This window comes from Equus przewalskii, chromosome 6 (genome assembly GCF_037783145.1).
Source record: "Equus przewalskii isolate Varuska chromosome 6, EquPr2, whole genome shotgun sequence".
Lineage (NCBI taxonomy): Eukaryota > Metazoa > Chordata > Mammalia > Perissodactyla > Equidae > Equus > Equus przewalskii.
In genome coordinates this window covers 17,781,085-17,805,563 of record NC_091836.1, presented here as the reverse complement: position 1 = coordinate 17,805,563, position 24,479 = coordinate 17,781,085, and the positions used below count along the sequence as shown (strand labels likewise).

At 37.4% G+C, this 24,479-nt stretch overlaps 2 protein-coding genes across 8 annotated transcripts in view; one reads left to right on the top strand and one right to left on the bottom strand.

Annotated features, from left to right (window-relative positions):
- Positions 1 to 10,900, bottom strand: part of ATM (ATM serine/threonine kinase) — a 115,813-nt gene extending 104,913 nt beyond the window's left edge. For 5 of the 7 annotated variants that reach the window (XR_011541341.1, XM_070624831.1, XM_070624833.1 and 2 more), the window contains exons 1-6: positions 10,724 to 10,900; positions 10,146 to 10,325; positions 7,142 to 7,243; positions 6,949 to 7,061; positions 5,378 to 5,523; positions 1,799 to 1,963 (exon numbers count right to left, since the gene is read on the bottom strand). Coding sequence is in view for 6 of the 7 variants with exons in the window: in XM_070624831.1 (XP_070480932.1) it covers positions 1,799 to 1,963; positions 5,378 to 5,523; positions 6,949 to 7,061; positions 7,142 to 7,213 (496 nt within the window). In the remaining variant the exon portion in view is untranslated. Of the gene's footprint in view, positions 1 to 1,798; positions 1,964 to 5,377; positions 5,524 to 6,948; positions 7,062 to 7,141; positions 7,244 to 10,145; positions 10,326 to 10,649 lie in introns of all 7 variants that reach the window. The other 2 variants (XM_070624832.1, XM_070624835.1) reach the window with 1 other exon arrangement.
- Positions 10,901 to 11,027: 127 nt separating this feature from the next.
- The window catches only part of NPAT (nuclear protein, coactivator of histone transcription), a 51,939-nt gene continuing 38,487 nt past the window's right edge, over positions 11,028 to 24,479 (top strand). Inside the window, exon 1 of the mRNA XM_008535503.2 lies at positions 11,028 to 11,297. Coding sequence (XP_008533725.2) covers positions 11,261 to 11,297 — 37 coding nt within the window. The 5' untranslated portion in view covers positions 11,028 to 11,260. The remainder of the gene's footprint in view (positions 11,298 to 24,479) is intronic.

The following is a 24,479-nucleotide window of genomic DNA, read 5'->3' as shown; positions in this document are numbered from 1 at the left end:
GCAGGATTTTTTGTAGAAATCAACAAGCTGACTCCAAAATTTATATGGAAATGTAGGCTCAGTCTTAGGCCATCTTCTCATCTCACTCTAAATTCTCTCTGTGGACAATCTCATCCATAACCATGGCTTCAATCACCACCTCTACCAAATATATATATATTTTTCTTTTTTTGTGTGTGAGGAAGATTTGTCCTGAGCTAACGTCTGTGCCAATCTTCCTCTACTTTGTATGTGGGATGCCTCCACAGCATGGCTGATGGTGAAGTAGGTCCACACCTGGGATCCAAATCCATGAACCCCAGGCTGCTGAAGTCAAGCACACAGAACTTTAACCACTCGGCTACAGGACCAGTCCCCCAAATGTCTATTTTGAACATAAACTCCACTTCTTGAACAAAGTCCCCATTAGAGAAGCAAGTTTCAGAGAATGGAGCTAACTAGAAAATTCAACAAAAAGGCTGATTATTAGAAGTGATAGCAATTTGCTTAAAAATAGAAAGAGGATTTCAGAGATCATGCCAGATGATGGAATCACGGTAGAGACTAGAGGAAGAACTGCCTTTTTTTCAGTGAGACCCATGGTTACAAGTAATAATGTAAAATGTGCAAATATTCTAAATATTTAGGATGGACCATTTTGGTGAGAGATGTGTTGAAGCATCCCAAACATCACTGGTCTATCCTCCAAAAGCTGCCACTCAGCTTGTTGAGTGCCATGTTTGGAACACAGCCTCCCTGATGTTCAGAGCAGCAGCAAGGGCCCCAGATGACGCCTAAGAAATTAATGCAACAACTGAGAAGGCCTTTATTTATGTAGGAACAGTAGAGTGTAATGCAGGGCTCTCATTAGGTCACAGTTTTATGGTCCACATATATCTCATTTTGAAATGATAAACTGACAGTAAAGAATATAGATAAATGTCTTTCAATATAGTTAGCACAATTTATCTTGAAATACTTTTCAACGAACAATACTGAGTTTGTAAATTTTCAGAGGTGGTTCTATTAGAAGACCTTTACATCTGGCTTAAAATCACCTCGTTAAAGCCAAATCCCATTTTCTCCCATTAAACTCACTCAGACCCAGAAATGCTCCACCTTGAAATCAATAAATTCAAATGTTTCAGTCTCTGACGATAACTTCCTTCCTTTGTGGTCTCTCAGTACCTTTCACATACAAACTGTCAACAACACTAGATTTCTCCCTGGCACCCACTACTTACCTTGTTAAGTCACTGGGTCCTATATATCCTATGCTAACACTTTTGGTTTCCATTACCTTACCAGTGACCTGCTAGTTGCCTAAGCCAATGAATACTTTTGTATCTTATTTCTACAACACTTAAAATGTCATACCCTTCCAACTTGAAACTCTCGCTTTCGCATTTATGAGACCTCTCTCTGCTTTCTTCTTTCTGCTTTAATCATGGTTGAGTTTAGGCATCACTGACCTGTGAACTCAATGCACTCAAACATATCTATATCATATTGCATTATAATTTTTGCTTTACTTGGTTTTGTCTGCCACTGGACTGTCAAGTCTTTGAAGACAGGTATGGCATCTTTCAATTCTGTAAATCCAGTTCTGATAGCAGGCACCTAATATATCACTATTGACAATAATTTAAGAAGTACATAATAAATGAAAACTAAGGGTCAGATTCTGTAAGTATTTAATTTTACTAACGTAGTGTTAAACTGTGAGGTCATCTGGGGATATAGATAGACTCTGACTGCTCTTTTGGTGAAATTTCATTTCACAAGGAAAATTCACAAAAAAACAAATTTCAAAACACACCTAGCCACTGTTGCTGAGATATTTCACACCAATATTTTCTCACTGAAAGAATGTCCTTGAGCAGTATGTTGCTACAGTCAGCTCCAGAAATGGCACCATTAGATGAATCTTTCATAGTATCCATGATATAATTCAAGAGTTCTTGACATTTTAGCTTGGGTGCTCCTATTTAAAAATGAAATAAACAAATAAATTTAAAAAAAACATATAAGTCTTAAGAAAAATAAATTAAAGATTATTGGAAGGTCAACTACATAAATAATTCCATTTGAGAAATCACTATTAACTAACCTCCTTCTCATAGAGCAGGAATTAGCAAGTAAGGCCCATGGGCAAAATTCAGCCAGCCGTCTGTTTTTGGAAATAAAGTTTTATCGGACCACAGCCATGTCCATTCATTTACATATTCACTATGGCTACTTTCATGCTAAAAGAGCAGAGCTATTGAGAAGGGAGACTACAAGAATACAGCCTGAAAAGTCGAAAATATTTACTGTCTGGTCCCCTTATAAGAAAAGTTTGCCAATCCCTGTAGGAATATACAGCAGAAACATTCATTCATTCTATCCTTAATAATTTAGTTTCCAGCATTAGACCTAAAATGGTCCAAAGTTTCTTGGTACTTTTTATAAAGAATAAATTTATTAAAATAACATAAGATTATAAAAAGGATATTTACTCTGAAAAGCAAAATTACTTCCAAGACCTATAATAGCATATATAAATATGTAAGGCTGTAATTTTTATGGTTTTATTTATTTACTAGAGGTCCTGAAAATTTAGTATTAATGGATATATTCTTGAAGGTAACAAAAGTATACTTAAAAATTATTTTTTATTTTCATCAAATCATTCAACGTCATAGCTGAAATTTTATCATATGTCAGTATAAACAGTCAAAATTGCACATAAGATTTTTCATTACAAGCTATAAGCAAGGCGTAAGTCATTATGCTTATCTGAACGTGTTCTGGGTTAGGATTTTCTTATGAGACCAGTTATCATATATTCAGAAATATCAGACTATGGAAAATAAATATACACTAATATAACTAGAAAATCATTTTTACTTATGGCTTATATCATAGTTCAAGGTATCTGGCCAGTGATGAAATCCACAACCCTAATACTCTGTGGTAACCCCTGTGCATCTCTTCCAGTCCTTATAACATTTTCTTATCTATAAAATCTATTATACTATTGTACCCTTAAAAAAAGGAATTATTTAGTTTCTATATCCCAACATATAGCCCAGTAACTGTCCTAATAGTTGAGGCTTAATAAACATTTGTTGAATAATCACAAAAATTAATATCAGCATGAAATCATATTTCCCTCTGTCCTTAATTTCAATATATTTCCTTCCTCTGCCAAACTTGAGAAGTGTTTTAAGAATTATGCTGATATTCTTTTCTAAAACATTTGCCTCAAAGGGACAACTAAGTTGGCTGCAGAGACTTTAAGGAACCTCATGGAACTTAACATTTTTCACAGCTGGGTTTTTTATTCCCTAAGCTCTGCCTATGCTTTGCACAGCAGCAGACAAATGCCTACACAAGGGAATGAGCAATATTTACTAACTGGTTCCTTCCCAGCTGCCTCGTTTTTTCTAATCTGTTTCTTTCATCATACCTTGGATAGCAATGCTAAGCAAGTCTGGCAAAGTCTGGACACATGTTTAAATTCCCACCAACCCTCCAACCTTTGGAAAACAACTGAAGAAGTGAGATGACAGGATAGTAGCACCCTAGTTTTGCTCTAAGATTAAAGATGTTTAAGGTACTAAATCAAACTTGAAAGAAAATAAAGTCAAATAAAAAACATCACTTTTCAACCATTTAAATGATGTTACGTTGATAATTTCACCCACTCATTCATGTAAATCTACATATTGACACTTTCATACATTTTCAAATCTCCATTGTTAATCTCCATTGTTAATTTTGGAATTGAAGGTTTCTTCATTGTAAAGTAAGAATACAAGCTGAAAACTTTTCTGGTGCGCTACAAACGGGCTTGGTATCTTTCCCTCACTCACTCACAAACTCTGTAAGTACATATTAACAGCTATTCAGAATCCAATGTTAGTAGCCAAGAATACAAATTTTAATGGATGCAGGGCTATCACACAGGGGAAAAGCAGGGGCAGAATATTTCCGTGTAGCTTTCCTTTGTCTATGCTGGACTCCCTGACAAGAGCTTGTAGTTACCCACATACACTAGCATCCAGAGGAGCTGGAAAACTAAGTTTTCGCTAAACTACTGTTTTTTAGACTCAAATCTCATACCACCATTCTGATATATCATTCACTAACAACCTATGGCCTTCAACTTAACAATGTTTACCAACATTGGGTTTTTCTGATTCTTAAATTTGATATTACAAAGCCACATCCTTAATTGTGAAGAGTAAACAAAGTCTGAGCTCAAAAGTCCCTAAACAAATATATCTGTTTCTAGTTTTTCAGCACTGTATGATGCCCACATCCTTCCGCAAGCCTACTAGCATCCTGTGTTTTGGTTCAAAAACATCAATTCGTCAAAATATCAACTGTACAAGTTCAGAATGGGAGACATGTGGCTCATCAGGAGCAAAAAAGAAGTTGGTATTTTTTTTAAACCAATAGTAAGCACAGTGTTAGTTAAGAGTGTGAATTTTGACTGCCAAGAAAGCTCATGGGATCTTAGAATGAATTAGTAAAAGTAAAGAATAAAAGATATTCAACTCCTACTCCACTTTCTACCGATCAGAATTTTAAGTATGAGTCCCACATTTTAAGAGAGATATAATCAAAACCAAGAATATTCAGAAGATAGTGACCCAAAAACTAGGTCATATGAGCTGAAGGAAGTAGGTCTGTTTAGCTCAGAGGAGAGGACTCAGAGGAAATATCATGGTTAACTTCAAATATCTCAAAGGATATCATACTAAAAAAATGGATTAGGATTTTTCTGTATTACCTCAGAAGGCAGAGACAGTAACAAAAGGAGACAGGTTTTCACTGCTATTAAATTATCCAAAGATAGAAAAGAAAGCCTCAAACGGTATGTTTAATCTTTTTTTTTTTTTGAGGAAGATTAGCCCTGAGCTACCATTTGCTGCCAATCCTCCTCTTTTTGCTGAAGAACTGGCCCTGAGGTAACATCCATGTGCCCATCTTCCTCTACTTTATATGTAGGATGCCTGTCAAAGCATGGCTTGACAAGCAGTGTGTAGTCTGCACCTGGGATCCAAACTGGCAACCCCAGGCCGTCGAAGTGGAACATGCGAACTTAACTACTGAGCCACCAGGCTGGCCCCAAAAGGTATGTTCAATCATTAAGGATACCTAAGTACTAGGGACATATAGAGGGAATCCAAGAAGAATGGGCAGTTGAAATAATTTTTAATCCTTTCAACTCTGAGATTCTATCATTCCATGCTCACATACATTCCTCCAAATATTTAAACCTATAGTATGAAAACTTATATGTACTAGAAATTAGTTAGCACTCAACTCTTATCTCACCATATTCAGACCAAACTCATGCAACAATAACCTATCAAGCCAATTATTTACAATAAATAACAGCACTTACTTTTATTTGCACATTTGATGAAGTATTTGACCAAACTACTGATTTCTTGCATCTTTTTCTGCCTGCCGGCTTGTGTTGAGGCTGATACATTTGGTTTTGCTGTTCTCAGATGTTCTATTTCTTTCTGAATATATTTCTGTAAAAATCTTCAAAACAACAAAATGGAATTTCAGAAACTCATTAAATGCTTAAATTATTATAATAGTTTCAAAAAACTCTTCATGCCATCATAAAAAAGCATCTTTTAAGCCCACATTGCTTTAATGCACCAGTTAAATGAAACAATTAAATCTCTCTTTCATGGCCTTAGCCCCACAACACCAATTAGAATTCTGGTCTGCAAAGCTCTTAATCTGTAACCTCCATGATTTTCTATTACTTTACTATCTACTCTTTCATTTTATTATTAAAAGCTTGCAATGCTATTAAGGGCTCTCAAATCTCTCTCACCTCTTTCTGTTATTCTATACATGACCCACCTCTTTCCTAGGTAGTTGGTAATGTTTCTAACCTTTAAATGAAGCCTGCCTCAAAGATACCCATGATTAGTTGTAAATGCCAGTTACATAGTTGGTTTACCTGATCAGCTTATGCAAAGTAGTATTCATCTTTAGTTAATAACTATATTTGTGGTATCTGAAATAAACTAACCATAGGAAAAGAAGCGTGCATTTTTCATGTTATCCACATTGCAATCTGTAACAGTCAATAGTACCAAATAAGAGCTAAAAAATAAAATACATTTTCTGTTCTAAACACTTAAGAACAAGTAAATACACATTCTTCCTCTTGACTGCAAAATGTTGCTCCAAGTTTCTCAGTATTCCACATTAATATTAATTTAAAATATTCTCTTTCTTGTTTTACATCTAAAATGCATCAACTCTGTTTGCCACTCCAGTCCAGGAATCAATTGTGTCTTTCTAATGCCTAAGTTTTGTTTTTTTTAACTGCATTAATATGGAATTATTCTAAAATTCCTTTTACTTTTTTGTTATAATTTAACATATGGGAGTTACTTAGAGCAATATTTAAAGATGTCAAAGTAATAATAAAGCACTTACTATAACAATTTTGTTCTCCAATTTGAAATAAAGTCTTATGAACTAATTGATATGAAAAGAATTCTTTTTTTTTTTTTTTAAAGATTGGCACCTGCACTAACATTTGTTGCCAATCTTTTTTTTTTCCTTCTTCTCCCCAAAGCCTCCCAGTATATAGTTGTATGTTCTAGCTGTGAGTACCTCTGGTTGTGCTATATGGGACACCGCCTCAACATGACCTGATGAGTGGTGCCACGGGGCCAGCCCTAGGAATTCTCTCTAACCTTGAGTGAGATACCTAAGACATTTTACTGAAGAAATGATTTAAAAATGTTAAGTTTTTCTATATGAACATCCTTTAAAAATTATCCTTCAGGTAAATATTAAGGACCAACTTCAAATGCAAGGCACAATGGTATACAGGGAGCAAAGATAAACAAGACTTACATACACAAAAAAATACTATCACAACAGAAACACAAATGAAAGAGGAAAATAAAGACAGTAAAAAAAATTAGAATGGAATACCTAAAAACAGCATCCCAATTCAAATATTTTCCTTGTTTGTTATCTAAATGCTGATCTAACTGTTTAACAGTTTCAGGATCGCGAATCAGGCGCTTAAATTTCTCAACTTCTTTCTGAAAATTAAAGAACATAATAATCAGTTACCAATCATATACTTGTTTCAAAGAACGATTAAATTTAAGTAATTTATTACCCTTCGTTCTGTAGCTCTATCATGTCCTAGTTGATGGCAGCAAATAAGCAGATCATTAAGTGCTAGACTCATGGTTCAGAATTTTAGAAAACATATCACTGTCTGTAAAAAAAATATATATATACACAAAATTATTTCAGACTGGTATTAATACATTGTTAGATCTAACTGTATAACTATAGGCATATTGTGATCAAAGGTACAATGATTTTTCTTAACATTTCCTTATTTAAATGAGATTTTCCTAGAATACATCAAAACAAAGCTTTAAAACAAAAATGTGTGTTTTATGGGCAGTACCAAGATAAAAATATGAAACGCATAATTTACTTCATTGCTCTGATACCTCTTCTATGAAACATGACGTTTAAATTGAAACATAAAAGATGAACAGGGGACAGCCAGGCAAAGAATAAGGAAAACAGCACTTAAGGATTTAACACTGACCCACTGAACTACACGTAAAAGCACCCTTTCTTAAATGTAGTGACTCATCAGTTTACTGAGCCAAAAGCTTAAATTGCTTATGCTTTGGAATTGATATGTAGGAGGTTATCAGAGATAGTAAGCCTTGCCTAGCACTTACATCTCAATTGGCTTTATGGTTCTCATTTAATACATAAAAACAGGAGGAAAATAATATTCCTGTTTTAAAGGGAAATTACATGCTATAGCGATATCCCTTGCAAATGTCAAATGTCAACTATATCTTACTATATCTTAATGCCATTGCAGTATGCCTCCTCCATTTAGGTTTTCTTATATAATCAAACCTTCCTTTAAACAAAAAATCTTACAAAAAAAACATTTCGGTTTAGTATTTCTGAGCATTTTTACAAAGCAGCTTTATTTTTATTAGTTTATAAACAAAGAAAAAATGTACATATGTATGTTGATTATATCTACATGTATACAGATCTCAAGAGCAAAAAAGGTGGGGAAAAGTCCTTTTCACATCCATTCATATAAATTCTACTCAATCTTTCAAGATCAAGTATGTTTCTCTGCCCCTGTTTAATCTTACAGAATCTTAAAATTGGGAGGAATTGAGAGACCATGTCAAATCTCAGTACAAAGGAAGAAATCCCTCCTACAAAATTATTGCCCTCTCTTTAAACTCTCAGTGAGAGCAAACTACCTAATAAGACTACCTATTTCATTGGCAGATAGCTCTAATTCTTTTCTCCATTTGTCTTCATTGGTTATTCTGATCCCTCTATCCCTTGTACAACCTCCTTTACTTACTCTGCTGTAGATTACAGGTTATTATTTATTTGATAGTCTTTTTCACTTGATAGTCCTTCTTGAGGACAAGGACTATCATTGTTATTTTTCCACTCCTTATGGGTTTATCTAGGACTCTTCCCCTTTCTTGCTTAATTTTAATTTAAAGCCATCTTGATTGACTCAATAAGGAAAATAAAATTGGGATTCTAACCAATGAAAATATCTTAACAACATCCAAAGAACCATCAAAGTAGGCACCTTTATTCCTAAATATACTATAAGACGTTATTTGTAAAGTGAAAAAAATGCATGTTTACTGAACATCTGATACTTGCATGAAGAGGCAAACTTTTTTTTTCTTTAAGCTGTGGCTTTCCTGCACTTCCTTTTGTCTCCTTCAAAGATTGATTATTTTCAAGAAAACAAAACAGTTCAGAATTATCTACATAAACAAGAGATGTTCATTCACTGATACATGCAACAATATTTACTGGGCAACTACTGTGTTTGAGGTACTATGTTAAGGATAGCTAAACACATAAAGTAAATAGATAATAATATACTAAATAGGCATAAATCCTAACCTTGTGGAGTGATAACTAGTGAGGGAGAGTGACAATAAACAAATACTCTGATAAATCAATGCGTAATTCCAAATTGTGATATGACTCAAAGGAAACAAATAGACAATAACAACGGAGAGGATCATTTTTGATAAACTTTCAGAGAACACGTCACAGAGGAGGCTGCAATAAAGCCAAGATCTGAATGAACTGGTGCCAATCACAGACAGAGCTAGAGAACTAACAATTTAAGGAAGAAGAATAGCATAGCCAAAGGGTCCTAAGATGGAAAAGTGCATGGTTTATTGGAGGAACTGAAAGATGACCAAAGAACTAGAGAGTAGTCAGCTAGAGTAAGCGTGTCACCAGATAAAGCTGAATTTAATTAATATATTAATCCAGAACTAACAAGGTTCCACACCCAAGATGCAACTGATTTGATACCTATTTCCTAAGTAACAGCCTCTCAATTGACAAATTCAATGTTCCTTTTTGGACTTCAACCAAGTCAATCCCTTTGTAGGATTTGACCAGGATGCCTACATCCCACCTTCCTGGATACAATTTTGCCCTTGGCATGCCATTCTTTTCTAGTGTGGACTCTGTAGTCAGACTGTGCTCCTTCAAATCCTGGTCCTGCGACTTACAAGCTGTATAACTTTGGGCAAGTTAGCTAATCTTTCTAAATCCCAGTTTTTTCAATGATAAAATGAAAAACAACAACAGAAACCACGTCAAACAGTTATCTAAGGATGCATGTACATGTCTGACAGTGCCTGGAACACAGCAAATGCTCAATAAACGTTAGCAATTATCATTATTCTCTTCCTTCCTGTTTCATAAGTCTCTTTTGATGGTTTTTCTTCCACCCACACCTGAAAGAGAATCCTTGTCGCTTTACTTCTCACCCTATGTTCTCCCAGTGTGATCTCCTCCATTCCTATGACTTTTACACGCTGAAAATATCCAAATCTATTTTATTCAATGCCAAACCTCACTCTTGGGCTTCAGGAACCATCTACACTTTGTGCCTTTACATGCATTTTCCCTCCTACCATCCTCCGGGGAAATTTAACACTGCGAGGTCTCACCACAAGGTGAATTGATTCTCCCAGGCTGAGTTTCCACAGAACTTCATTCACTTCTCTACCATCACAGCACTCTTCTATCGTACTATCACCCTGAATTGTAATAGTCTTTTTACTTATCTGTACCTGGTGAAAACAGCAGCGAACGTTCTTGAGCGTTGACCACAGGCAAGGCTATCACAAGGAAGACAGTACAGCGAGGTCACACAGCCGACAGTCAGGATTCGAACTCCCGCAGTGTGTTTCCAGAGCCCATGCCACGCGTCTGGAGTTTAAGCCTCAACAAATGCTCGCTGATTAAAACTACTAATTATGAGAGAGAGAAAAAAGGATGATTAGTCAATTTATCTAGTTAAATCTGGACCCTAAAGTGACAGGGAAGTAGGCGCGTAGGAGGATCCAATTCAGGACATGAAGAAGGAAGTTCACGGCTAAGTCCGCTAGGGGCTCGCAGAGACGGCGGGAGAGGGCGATGAGGACAGGGCGCCTGGAAAGATGAGGTTTGGAAAGGAGTCAAGGGCCGCTCTGGAGGAGCGCGTGAGGAGGGGGGGCCGGGGGCTAGGACAGAAGAGCTGGGACACGACTGAATTCCCCCACGCCGACGCCACTGCGTTGCTTCCGCGCCCCTACCGCTGGCCTCGGACTGCCAGAGCGCAATCTCTGCAGGCAGCGGTGGCAGAAGCCTAAATCCCCGCTCCACTCGCCTTGCTCCGCGGCCACAGCAGCCTCAGCCGGGCGTCCATGCGCTATTGCGGCTTCCGGTTCAAACCTGGCGTGACGGCGCAGCGTCCATCTCGGGAGGAAGAGGAAAGGCACTGTCTGCTCATGCGCGCCAAGCAGCGCACGCCCTCCACTCTAAACACGCCCCCAAAACATTCCGCTCCTCTGGGGAAACGCGCCTGCGCCTTACCCACCAATGGCGTGCGACCTTGCGTTTGCGGCTCGTCCTTTGGCTCCTGCTCCTGCGCATGCGCCCCACCTCCCCGCCCCCTCCAGCCCCACCCCTCCAAATGTGAGGACGGAAATGACGACAGTTCCAAGGAGAATGGAGGCGGGTTTCATTTCGGCGCCTTTCTTTCTCGCGCGGAAGTGATTGGTTGGCGTGGAGCGAAAGAGGCGGGACATTTTGCCGCGGGTTCAGTGCAGCCACTGGAACCGGGAGATGCGGCGCAGGGGTTGTCGCTGTGTTGGCTTTTACCTGAGTCTTGTCTCTTCCTGCGGTTCTTTCTGCGGCTTCGATCATGTTACTACCTTCGGACGTAGCTCGGCTGGTATTGGGTAAGCGCGGACGCGGGAGGGAGAGATACTGGGCCAGGCTAAGCAGGACGAAGGGACCTTTGGGGCCAAAGGTTTTCCCTGGGGGGGAAGCTTTGGGATTTTGCCTCCCCGCCCACAAGTTCAGGTTGGCGGTGATTATTCTTCAGCTGGGGGCTCGGGCAGTTTAAGCTTCTTTGTGTGTTTGTGGGGGGGGACACTGTCTCCTCCGAGGCTGCGTGGCGAGGGGAGGGAACACCTGAGGCCCGGATTCGGAGGGAAAGTCGGGCCTGCACACTTAATTGGGACCCCTGGAGGAGGGTAGTCTACGTGACGAACCGACTGCGTGTTCTTCCACCTTGGGCGCACTTTCCCTTGTCACAGCTGGGACCAAATTAGGAAAAATAAGGACTTCCGCAGCCACCCAGCTTTGTAGAAAGACCTTCCCAACGCCCTTCTCATAACTCACCCTTAGAACCACGAATTTGGGACGAGTGGAGGTGCTCTTTCCTCTCCATCTCCCTCCCCTTCTGCCCCCCCGGAATAAGTCGTCCCGTGTAGAGGTTTGAAATGCCATTTGCATATTTTAAAACAGGAGCCATTCTTACTGTTTTGACTAGCAAGAAATTTCACAGGGGAAGTGCCTTCCAGTTGAACATTTTTCTAGTCCTAGTTTTTCCTCCATTTGAGGCGGGTTGGTCTCACGGGCCGGTTGTCAGGATGTATTGTCTGTGTGGGAAACGGGTTTTGTTGTTTGTCCCCTGAAAGAATAGAGAGGATTGTACTGCTGGGAACGAAAGCCACGTAAAACTCAAAACCTGAGCCGGTGATTTAGGGACATTTACAGACATCATATGTGATGTCCCAGAAAGTAAATGGGTAAACATCTGTGATGAAGCTTCCTGTAGTATGTACAGCCGTTACTAACATTTTTTTATTGTTAGAAAAAACCATTTGTCTCTTTTCTTTTTTAAGTACTCAGCCCCATCCCCAAAAAATCATGTTGTGCGTGGGCTGTTGATAAGCACATTTTGCAGGATACATTAGAGTAACGGTTCCACTATCCGTTTTTGGAGAAACTAATGACTTAAGTTTAAACTAATATGATGTTGTTTGGTTAATCTTTTACCCACTTTATCAGAACTGAATATCAACAGTTAACCTACATCTGCATCTGTGAGAAATAACTGGCTATCTTGTAATTTCTATATTTGTTAGGCTTGTATTGAAACCAATCCAAAGAAGACTTTCACAGTGTTCACCATAGCATTGACATACTTTATTTTTTGCTCCATGCATATTGTTTGCTTAAGAATTTTTGGGTTTTGGCAGTTTGGTAATCTAGTTGAGTTTCAATAACCATAGTCTTCAACAAGGTTTCTCACCCTCAGCACTACTGACATTTTAATCCAAATAATTATTTAATATGGGGAGCTGTCTTGTGCATTGTGGGATGTTTAGCAGCATCTCTGGCCTCTATGAATAGATAGCAGCAGGACCCCACTCCTTACTGCACCCCTGCTCAGTTGTAACAGTGAAAATGTCTCCAGATATTGCCACTATGTTCCCTGGAGGGCAGAATCACCCCCAGTTAAGAACCACTGGTCTTAAGAAAGCAGTATGATTTCCTAACTGGAATAATTCACACCAACTTGTGAATTTATTCTCCACAAACCAGCTGCTCTGCTTGACTTCCTACTTTTTGTAACTGGTAAAAACTCCATTGTTTCTTAGCCTAAAATTCTTCTTTTTCATTTTTACATTCCATTTGTCATGGCCACCAATCCTAGCAATATGCCTTCCATTACTTCTCTTTTGTACTTTTATCATGGCCTCTCATATAGCCTTGCAGTTTATCTTATTTACTGTTAAACAAAAATCTGCCTAAAGCATTCACACTGCACCTTCTATTCTAAAAGTTGAAACAATTCTGCACTTACCAAAAATTTCAAGTTGTGCAAAAGAATATATAATTCAAAAAACACATTTCCCATACTCAACCCTCTTACGTTTTTCGTTGAGCGTTATGTATCTTGAAGTTCACTCAGCACATAGAGAAACTTAGTGGCTTAAAATATTAACAGTTTTGTTATTTGCTCATGATTCTTCTCTTATCAGTACCTCCTCCTCATCTTCAGCCCCTCTCTTGTTGTTGCCCCCATTTCCTCATAACATTCTTTCAGCAAATCTTTAGGTGCTTAATATGTTCCAGACACTGTGCTGGTTGCTGAGAATAGAGAAGTTAGAGTTCACGTAATTATATTTTTTAACTTACACACGCACACGCCAAAATACTCTCCTAGATCCCACCTCACATTCTGTCTAAGGCTCTGTGTCACCCTTTCACAAGTCAAATTTATTCAAAAACAATGAATTCTACTTAGTTGCTCCACTTCCTCGCCTACCTTTCATTCTTCGACATACTGCACTGACTTGCACCTCGCTACTCCATTTAAACAACCTTTGCTGCTCAGCTACATCCAGCCATTGCCTTGCTGGAATTTCTTTAGATATTGTACAGGCCAGAATATATCAAAGTGTTGTTTATTGCCTCTGAGCCACCAGTTTGGGTTTTATCAGTATGTCATACAGGACGCTCTGTGGAACTCATGCTCCCTGCCTCTCCTGCCCCATCTCAACTTCTCAACATCTGCTTTGTGCTCCAGGTATACCAGACTACTTGCAGTTTCTCCAAATATGCTTATGTATTCTGTTCTCTCTGCCTGCAATGTTTTTCTCCCTGTCTTCTTAGTACAATTGTATTCAAGGTTCAGACGTAATCTCTGAAACCTGTCCGAGCAGGTATAGTTAGTACTTTCTCCTTAAATGCTTCCATAGCATTGTATGTTACTTCTCTTATACTGTTACTATGTTTTATTGTAGCTGCGTGTTTACTTACTTTTTTTTGGTGAAATAGACATAAAAATGACTAAAATGGTTAAATTTTAAGTATTGACTTCTTTAGCATTAAGTACATTCACATTATTCTGTAACCATCACCATCATTCATCTCTAGAACTTGTTCTTCTCAAACTGAAACTTGTTCACCTTTGTATCCTATTCAGTATTCTTTTTTTTAATTTTAATTTTTTTTAAAAGATTTTATTTTTTTCCTTTTTCTTCCCAAAACCCCCCAGTACATACTTGTATATTTTTAGTTGTGGGTCCTTCCAGTTGTGGCATGTGGGACACTGCCCCAGCATGGCCCGATGAGTGGTGCCACGTCCGCACCGGCGGAACTGCGGGCCCCCGAAGTGGAGCACGTGAACTCGGCCACGGGGCCGGCCCCTATTCGATATTCTTAATCTGGGATTAATGGACAGGCTTCAAGAGTTCTGGGGCCTCCCAAAACTATCTATAAAGGTTTGTGTGCAGGTGAGGCAATTATGTGCTGGCGAAGGGTCCGAAGTTTCTTTAGATTCCTAAATAAGTTTGTTCCTTTCTGTGTGAGTCAGTGTCCATTCAGGAAAGTTGAAACCAATCTGCGTATTTAACATGGAGGGGTTTAATGAGCGAATTAGTTACACTGGTGAGAGAAAAGCTAAGAAGACAAGCAGCTTACGTGAGCCAACTCATAGGATAGCAATAGCGGGAAGCCACTATGATAATCAGGAGGACAGTGAGAGATGAAGCAACCCAGAGGCTGGGCTCACTGTGTGGAAGATAGAAGGTAGACTTCTCTGGTGAAGGAGCAGTAGTCATAGAAGAGATTCTACCAAGGCAGAGAGGGAACAGGAGGAAAAAACCTGGGTTCTTCCACCTGCCCTCCAAACTCCCACCAGTTCTTCCCACTGTTTGAACCCAGCCAGAAGCCAGCTGACGTGAAACGTTGCTTGCTTGGGGTCAGGTTTCCTGTCATATAGTGCAGAGCAGGGGAAAGAGGAAGAATAGATTTGAAGACAAACAGAACCAGGACTGGCACACCCCTGAAATATCAAGAGCCCCTAGTCCTATTCACCTTTATATCACTAAGATATTATGGATATTTATTAAATAGTTACGAAAGTACAACTGTGATCATGACATTCCCCTTTCTCTACTGAATAATATATCATTTGTTCAGATTCTCTTGTTCCCTGCTGTTCATTTATTCAGATTCTGTTTATTCTTATTCTCTTTTTATTCATAATAATATAATGTTATTGCTGACATTTACTGTTGTTTATGGTCCTTACCCATTCTGTCTTTTCAGTTGTATCTCCAACTCTTCTCATCCAAACTGGGCGTGTTCCCCAAACATGCTCACCATATATGCTTTCCATCAGTTTTGTTGGGATTCCCCAATCATCCCTTAAGAGTCAGGTCTTCCTTGAAACATACGTAGTTTTCCCCAAGTCTGGTAATACTTTCTCCAGCCCCTATCCTCTTGTGAAGTAAGTTGTATTGTCTTACCACCTTTGCTTTGTATTATAGTTATTTGCATATGTATCTTCTCTGTCCTAGTAAATCATAACTTCTTTATAGACAGAGACTTGGTTATTTTTGGAGCTAGTAGTATAAGGCACCTTAAGTTAAGTCTTCCCAAGAATTATTTACATTTTTTTAAGGTCATTAAACCACTGATATTTCTGGGGAATTATTAGAATATGTGAGGGAGATATTTTTAGGTAGGGGGATTTGCTGTCTCTTGCTTTCTTCATCAGGCTCCATTCTCTTTATCTTTCCGTCTCTATAAATAGGAAGAAGAGAGGGCAAACTCTTGGCATCCCAATTTCCAAAATTTGAGTACTCTAGATAAAGGATTTTATCTTTCTTGTCTTTTTCATTTTATGTTTTTCCTTCAGTCTATTTGTTACTCATTACTACCTCCACTGAAAAGCAGGCAAAAGACAGTATTATATTAAGAAAAAAAGAAACTCAGGCATACTTTCTTACCTATTTGACCTTTGTTAGTAAGTTTACAAAAAATATATAGTTATTATTAGCAAAAGTTGTTTGTAGGAATAAAAAAGAAAATAACTAATGTTGATTGAAGAGTATTATTTGTTATTATTGTGATAAGAGATAATTGGTCCCTAGTTTGTATTTTCATTGTAACATTTTAGGTTTAGAATAGTTTGTATCTAAAATTTCCCTATTCTGAATGAGAATTCGTTATAATCAGGTACTTGTTGACATAAATGAGCTTTTTGTAGGCAAATAACTGGTTAGTTATATATATAATAATAAATGAATATGAAAGTCATCAACTATTACTTTACCACATTATTTTGGAACTTCTAGGATGAAAGTAAAGCAGAATGCATCGTCTAATTTAAAGTTGGAGCTCTAGATTGCCCAAAGTTGGGCATGTTTTTTAACAGCAGAAGATATATGTCTCAGATATTGCTATTTTAAGATCTAGTACAACTTTTAAACACTTGTTATAGAAGTAATCTAGGTTTTTAACAAAGCCTTTTCTGAAGTATATGCTGTGCAAAAATATAAGATCTTATGAGAAGCCCTAAATGATCTGATCTGTAATGATTCCTTTCCCAGGATACGCTAGCACAGATGACCATATTTTTCTGGGAAAGGTTAACTATATATCACTATATTCTCTCTAGGGCAGTGTTTCTCAACTTTTATTTCATTATCACACCCTTAAGGAGTATTTCTAGACTATTTTTCCTAATTGCCCCTCCTACATGAAATTTTAATGTCACAAATATACTGTTTATATGTTGTATCTAAATCATATAGACCTATTGTATCTATATGATTTACGCATAAAAAGAGTATTTTCTTCATTTGCCTCACTCCTCAGTACTGATTTTCACCCCATTGGGGCTGTGTCGTTCTTTTTGAGAATGCTTGATCTACAGAAAAGCAAAGCTACTTTAAGGAATTAGATTTCCTACCACCACCTGTTAGAAGTTCCAAGTGGTTATGAGTACATGTGGTGTAATTAGTACTTTTGAAACTCTCCACCATGAAAAGAAACTGTTTATTTGGTGTCTTCTGTTTAAATCTTGAAGCATATAAAGAAAAAGCTCAAACTGCCCTGATTCTAGGGTGACTCTAGTGGTTCATACATGTTTTAAATTTCTATATTCGTGAAATCCCAGTAGCATCCAACTTATTCCAAATAATGTAATTGTCAGAAAGCCAATCGTCAAAAAATGATTTCTTTTCAGCTGGCTATAGTTATATAGGGGTTTATATTCAGTTGTTTATTTGTGAAAAATTTAAAAAGAAGGAAAAAGCAATCTGTGTTTGATGCATCTAATTTCACATCTGAGGTTTTTCCATATCTTTAATTGTGAGGATGTTGAAGTAGTATCTTAGATAAAAGGTTTCTTCTAGTTTCTGAATGCTTTACCATACCCCAAAGGACAATGGTTTTTTATTTGTATTTTTATTTGTTTGCTCGTTTTTCCCTCTAGCATTAGTTAGCAAGAGGTTGGAAAACTGAATCATCAGCTATAAGTAGAAAGAAGTGAGTTGGTTCTCATATACCAGCTAGAGCATTCGCTAAAATGGGATGACAATTTCCTTGCTCTTTCCTTCTTATAACCTTCGTATATAATGACTTTTTAGGCCCTCTAATTAGTTTTTTTGACTTGTAGGGCCTGATTGCTTAAAGATACAGTTTCAGGTGAAAAGTGTAGAACCTTACAATTTTAGAATTCAAAGAGACCTTAGAAATAATTACCTTAGTTAAAATGCTTATTGACTATTATACCAGCATTGAGATAAGTATACTGCAAAGGCACGTATAAGGGGATCTACTGTCTAGTAATAGGAGTAGGTATATAGTGAGAGGATTCAAAGAAAGATTCTCTGAGGAAGTGATGGTTACACTAGATCTGAAGAATGAGTTGGAATTGGCTTGGCTAAGAAAAGATAAGCTGCCCAAGCAAAGGGACTAGAGTATACAATGGCCTTGAAATAAGAGCATTCGTATGTTTATGGAATTGAAAGTCCAGTTTGGCTCAGAGAGACAGAATGACAAGACATAAGGCTAAAGAGAAAATTAGGATGCAAAACAAATGGAGCTTCAAATGCTGTGTTAAGAATTTAGGATTCTGTTTTTTCATTGAGATACAATTCACATACCACAAAGTGTAGTTTTTAGTATATCCACAATGTTGTGCAACCATCACCACTACCTTAGTTCCAGAACATTTCCATCACCCTAAAAAAGAACCCCATAGCTATTAACAGTCACTTCAGATTTCTCCCTTTTTCCGTCCTCTGGCAATCACTAATCTACTTTCTGTCTATATGGATTTGCCTATTCTGGTCATTTCCTGTAAATGGGATTAGACCGTATGTGGTCTTTTGTGTCTGACTTCTTGAATTTAACATAATGTTTTCAAGATTTATCCATGTCGTAAGAAATATAGGTAGTTAATTCCTTTTTATAGCAGAATAATGTTCCATTGTGTGGATATACCACATTTTGTTTGTCTATTCATTGATGAACTTTGGCGTGTTTCCTCTTTTTGGCTATTATAAAAAATGCTGCTGTGAACATTTATATACAAGTTTTGTTTGGACATAGGATTTCAGTTCTCTTAGATATATACCTAGAAGTGGAATTGCTTGGTCCTATGGTAATTCTGTTTAATATTTTTGAGAACTGGACAGGTGGTTTTCCAAAGTGGTTGCACCATTTTGTGTTCCAACCACCTGTATATGACTTTTTCCAGTTTCTCCATATCTATGCCAATACTTACTACTGTATTTTAATTCTAACTATCCTGGTGGGTATGAATTAGTATATGTCATTGTGGGTTTTTTTTTTTTATTGAGGTCATAGTTTATAACATTGTGAAATTTCAGTTGTACATTACTATTTGTCAGTCACCATATAAATGCACCCCTTCACTCCTTGTGTGCCCCCCAACCCACTTCCCCCTAGTAACTACTAAACTGCTCTCTTTGTCCATGTGTTTGTTTATTTTCCACATATGAGTGAAATCATACAGTGTTTGTCTTTCTCTGCCTGGCTTATTTTGCTTAACAAAGTACCCTCAAGGTCCCTCCATGTTGTTTCAAATGGGACAATTTTGTCCTTTTTTTATGGCTGAGTAGTATTCCATACACACACACACACACACACCACCCCCCCATACAAACACATCTTCTTTATCTAATCATCAGTTAATGGACACTCGGGTTGCTTCCACTTCTTGGCTCTTGTGAATAGTGCTCAATGAACATGGGGTGCATAAATCTCTTTGAATTGTTGATTTCAAGTTCTTTGGATAAATACCCAGTAGTAGGATAGCTGGGTCATGTGGTATTTCTATTTTTAATTTTTTGAGAAATCTCTATACTGTTTTCCATGATGGCTGCACCAGTTTGCATTCCCACCAGCAGTGTATGAGGGTTCCCTTTTCTCCACATCCTCTCATCCATGTGTTATTTTTTGACTAGGTGATTACAGCCATTCTAACAGGTGTAAGGTGCTATCGTAGTGTAGTTTTGATTTGCATTTCTCTGATGATTAGTGATGTTGAACATCTTTTCATGTACCTGTTGGACATCTGTGTATCTTCTTTGGGAAAATGTCTGTTCATATCCTCTGCCCATTTTTTGATCAGGTTTGCTTTTTTGTTGTTCATTTGTGTGAGTTTTTTTATATATTATGGAGGTTAACCCCTTGTTGGATATATAATTTGCAAATATTTTCTCCCAGTTGGTGGGTTGTCTTTTCATTTTGATCCTGGTTCCCTTTGCCTTGCAGCAGCTCTTTAGTCTGATGAAGTCCCACTTGTTTATTTTTTATGTTTCCCTTGTCTGAGTAGACATGGTATTCAAAAAGATCCTTCTAAGACAGATGTCAAAGAGCATATTGCCTACATTTTTTTCTAGGAGTTTTATGGTTTCAGGTCTTACATTTGAGTCTTTCATCCATTTTGAGTTAAAACTTTTGTGTATTGCCAAAGATAATGGTCTACTTTCATTCTTTTACATGTGGCTGTCCGGTTTTTCCAGCACCGTTTATTAAAGAGACTTTCCTTTCTCTTTTGTATGTTCTTAGCTCCTTTGTTGAAGACTAGCTGTCCATAGATTTGTGGTTTTGTTTCTGGGCTTTCAATTCTGTTCCATTGACCTGTGGGCCTGTTTTTGTGCCAGTACCATGCTGTTTTGATTACCATAGCTTTGTAGTATATTTTGAAGTTAGGGATTCGAAGCCTCCAGCTTTGTTCTTTTTTCGGAGAATTGCTTTAGCTATTCTGGGTCTTTGGTTGCCCTATATGAATTTTAGGATTCTTTGTTCTATTTCTGTGAAGAATGTTGTTGAGATTCTGATTGGATCACTGAATCTGTAGATTGCTTGAGGTAGTATGGACATTTTAACTGTTTTTTCTTCCAATTCATGTGCATGGAATATCTTTCCATTTCTTTATGTCATCATTGATTTCTTTCAATAATGTCTTATAGTTTTCATCTTATAGGTCTTTCACCTCCTTGGTTAAATTTATTCCTGGATATTTTATTCTTTTTGTTGCGATTGTAAATAGGATTGTACTATTGAATTGTCTTTCTGTTAGTTCATTATTAGAGTATAGTAATGCAACTGATTGTTCTAAGTTGATTTTGCACCCTACAACTTTGCTGTAGTCATTGATTATTTCTAATAGTTTTCCAACGGATTCTTTAGTGTTTCTGTATACAGAATCATGTCATCTGCAAACAGTGAGAGTTTCAATTCTTCATTGCCTATTTAGATACCTTTTCTTTCTTTTTCTTGCCTAATTGCTCTGATCAAAATCTCTAGTACTATGTTGAATAAGAGAGATGAGAGGGGGCACCCTTGTCTTGTTCCTGTTCTCAGAGAGATGGCTTTCAGTTTTTCCCCATTGATTATGATGTTGGCTATGGGTTTATCTTATACTGCCTTTATTATGTTGAGGTACTTTCCTTCTATACCCATTTTATTGAGAGTTCTTTTCATAAATGGCTGTTGGATCTTGTCATATGCTTTCTCTGCATCTGTTGAGATGATCCTGTGGTTTTTGTTCCTCATTTTGTTAATGTGGTGTATCACATTGATTGATTTGTGCATGTTGAACCATCCGTGTATCCCTGGTATAAATCCCACTTGATCATGGTGTATGATCTTTTTAATGTATTACTGGATTCAGTTTGCAGATATTTTGTTGAGGATTTTTGCTTCTATGTTCATCAGCTATGTTGGCCTGTAATTTCCTTTCTTTGTGTTGTCCTTGTCTGGCTTTGGTATCAGGATGATGTTGGCCTTGTAGAATGTGTTAAGAAGTGTTCCATCTTCCTCAATTTTTTGGAATAGTTTGAGATGGATGGGTATTAAATCTTCTTTGAATGTTTGATAGAATTCTCCAGAGAAGCCATCTGGTCCTGGACTTTTATTTTTGGGGAGGCTTTTGATTACTGTTTCAGTCTCTTTACTTGTGATTGGTCTATTCGGATTCTTTATTTGTTCTTGATTCAGTTTTGGGAGGTTGTATGAGTCTAAGAATTTTCCATTTTTTCTAGATTGTCCAATTTGTTGGCATATAGTTTTTCATGGTATTCTCTTATAATCCTTTGTATTTCTGTGGTATCCATTGTAATTTCTCTTCTTTCATTTCTAATTTTACTTATTTAAGCCTTCTCTCTTTTTTTTCTTAGTCTGGCTAAGGGTTTGTCAATTTTGTTCATCTTCTCAAAGAACCAGCTCTTAGTTTAATTGATATTTTCTACTGTTTTTTGTTTGTTTGTTTCAATTTCATTTATTTCTGCTCTAATTTTTATTATTTCCCTCCATCTGCTGACTTTGGGCTTTGTTGTTCTTTTTCTAATTCTGTTAGATGTAGTTTAAGACTGATTTTAAGTTTAAGTTCAGATTTTTCTTGTTTATGAAGGTGGGCCTGTATTGCTATCAATTTCCCTCTTAGGACTGCTTTTGCTGCATCCCATATTATTTGGTAAAGTGTATTTTCATTTTCATTTGTCTCCAGATTTTTTTTTTTGAGGAAGATCAGCCCGGAGCTAACATCTGCTGCCAGTCCTCCTCTTTTTTTGCTGAGGAAGATTGGCCCTGAGCTAACATCCATGCCCATCTTCCTCTACTTTATATGTGGGTGCCTGCCACAGCATGGCTTGATCAGCAGTGCATGGGTCCACACCCAGGATCCAAACCAGTGAACCCCAGGCCCCTGAAGCAGAGTTTGCAAACTTAACTGGTGCACCACCAGACCGGCCCCTGTCTCCAGATATTTTTTTATTTTTCCTTTAATTTCTTCAATGATTCCTTGGTTGTTCAATGGTGTATTATTTAGTCTCCACATCTTTGTCCCTTTCCCAGCTTTTTTCTTGTTGTTGATTTCCAGTTTCATAGCATTATGGTCAGGAAAGGTGCTTGATAGGATTTCAGTGTTGTTAATTTATTGAAGCTTGCCTTGTTTCCCAACATATGGTCTATCCTTGAGAATGTTCCATGTGCACTTGAGAAGAATGTGTATTCTGCTGTTTGGGGATGGAGTATTCTATATATATCTATTAAGTTCATCTGGTCTAGTTTTTCATTTCAGTCCACTATTTCCTTGTTGATTTTCGGTCTGGATAGTCTATCCATTGATGTAAGTGGGGTGTTAAGGTCCCCTACTATTATTGTGGTGTTGTCACTGTCTCCTTTTAGGTTTAATAGTTGCTTTTTGTATTTTGGTGCTTCTGTGTTGGGTGCATGTATTTTTGTAAATGTTATGTTTTCTTGGTGGAGTGTCCCTTTTATCATTATATACTGCCCCTCTTTGTCTCTCATTACCTGTTTTATCTTGAAGTCTACCTCGTCTGCTCTAAGTATGGCAAAACCTCATTTCTTTTGTTTGTCATTAGCTTAAAGTATCGTCTTCCATCCCTTCCCTCTGAGCCTGTGTTTATCTTTGGAGCTGAGATATGTTTCCTGGAGGCAGCATATCATTGGGTATTGTTTTTTAATCTGTCCTGCCACTCCGTGTCTTTTGATTGGAGAATTAAATCCATTTACATTTAGAGTGACTTTTGATATATGAGGGCTTACTACTGCCATTTTATCTCTTGTTTTCTGATTATTCTGTATTTCCCTTGTTTCTCGTACTGTCTATTTCCAACTGCCAGTTCAGTTGGGTGATTCTCTGTAATGGTTTTCTCTTTATCATTTGCGTCTCTGTTCTAATTTTTCTTTAGTGGTATCCATGAGGTTTGTATAAAAGATCTCGTATATGAGATAGTCCATTTTCTGATGGCCTTTTATCTCCTTGGTCTAAGCAGGTTCCATCCTCTTCCCCATCCAAGTTAATGTTATCACAGCTCATTCCATTTTGTGTTGTGAGTTTGTGGTTAAAATGAAGTGATTATAGTTATATTTGATACTTTCCTTTATCTTTAATGTTTTAATTGTTTGCGAATGTGTTCAGATAGAGAACTGCAATATTCTGATTTTGTCTACCTGTTTATCTCCTTGCTCAAGGCTTTGTTTCCCCCTTTTCTTTTTGTAGATGTGAAGCCCTTCTTGAGGATTTCTTGTGGGTGGTTCTTGTGGCCATAAAAAGCCCTTAGCTTTTGTTTATCTGGGAAAGTTTTTATTTCTCCATCATATCTGAAAGATATTTTCACTGGATGGGATAGTCTTGGCTGAAAGTTTTTCTCTTTCGGAATTTTGAACATATCATTCCACTCTCTCCTAGCCTGTGAGGTTTCTGCTGAGAAATCTGCTGAAAGCCGGATAGGGGTTCCTTTGTAAGTTATTTTTTTCTGCCTTGCTGCCTTTAATACTTTTTCTTTGTCTTTTATTTTTGCCAGCTTTGCTACTATATGCCTTGGAGAAGGTCTTTTTACATTGATATAGTTAGGAGACATATTGGCTTTTTTCACTTGTATTTCCAGCTCTTTCCCAGGTTTGGGAAGTTCTCAGCTATTATTTCTTTGCCTGACCTTTCTGCTCCATTCTCCTTCTCTTCTCCCTCTGGAATACCTATAATCCTTATGTTGCATTTCCTAATTGAGTCAGCTATTTCTTGGAGAATTTCTTCATTTCTTTTTATCTTAGTTCTCTATCTCCATCCATCTGAAGCATTTCTATATTTCTGTTCTCCAGACTGCTGATTCTCTCCTCCATAATATCAGCTCTGTTATTCGGGGAGTCCAGATTTTTCATTATCTCACCCATTGTGCTTTTTCTTCTCCAGCATTTCTGATTGGTTCTTCTTTATAGTTTCACTTTCTTTTGTGAAGACATTCCTGATTTATTGAACTGTCTATCTATATTTTCTT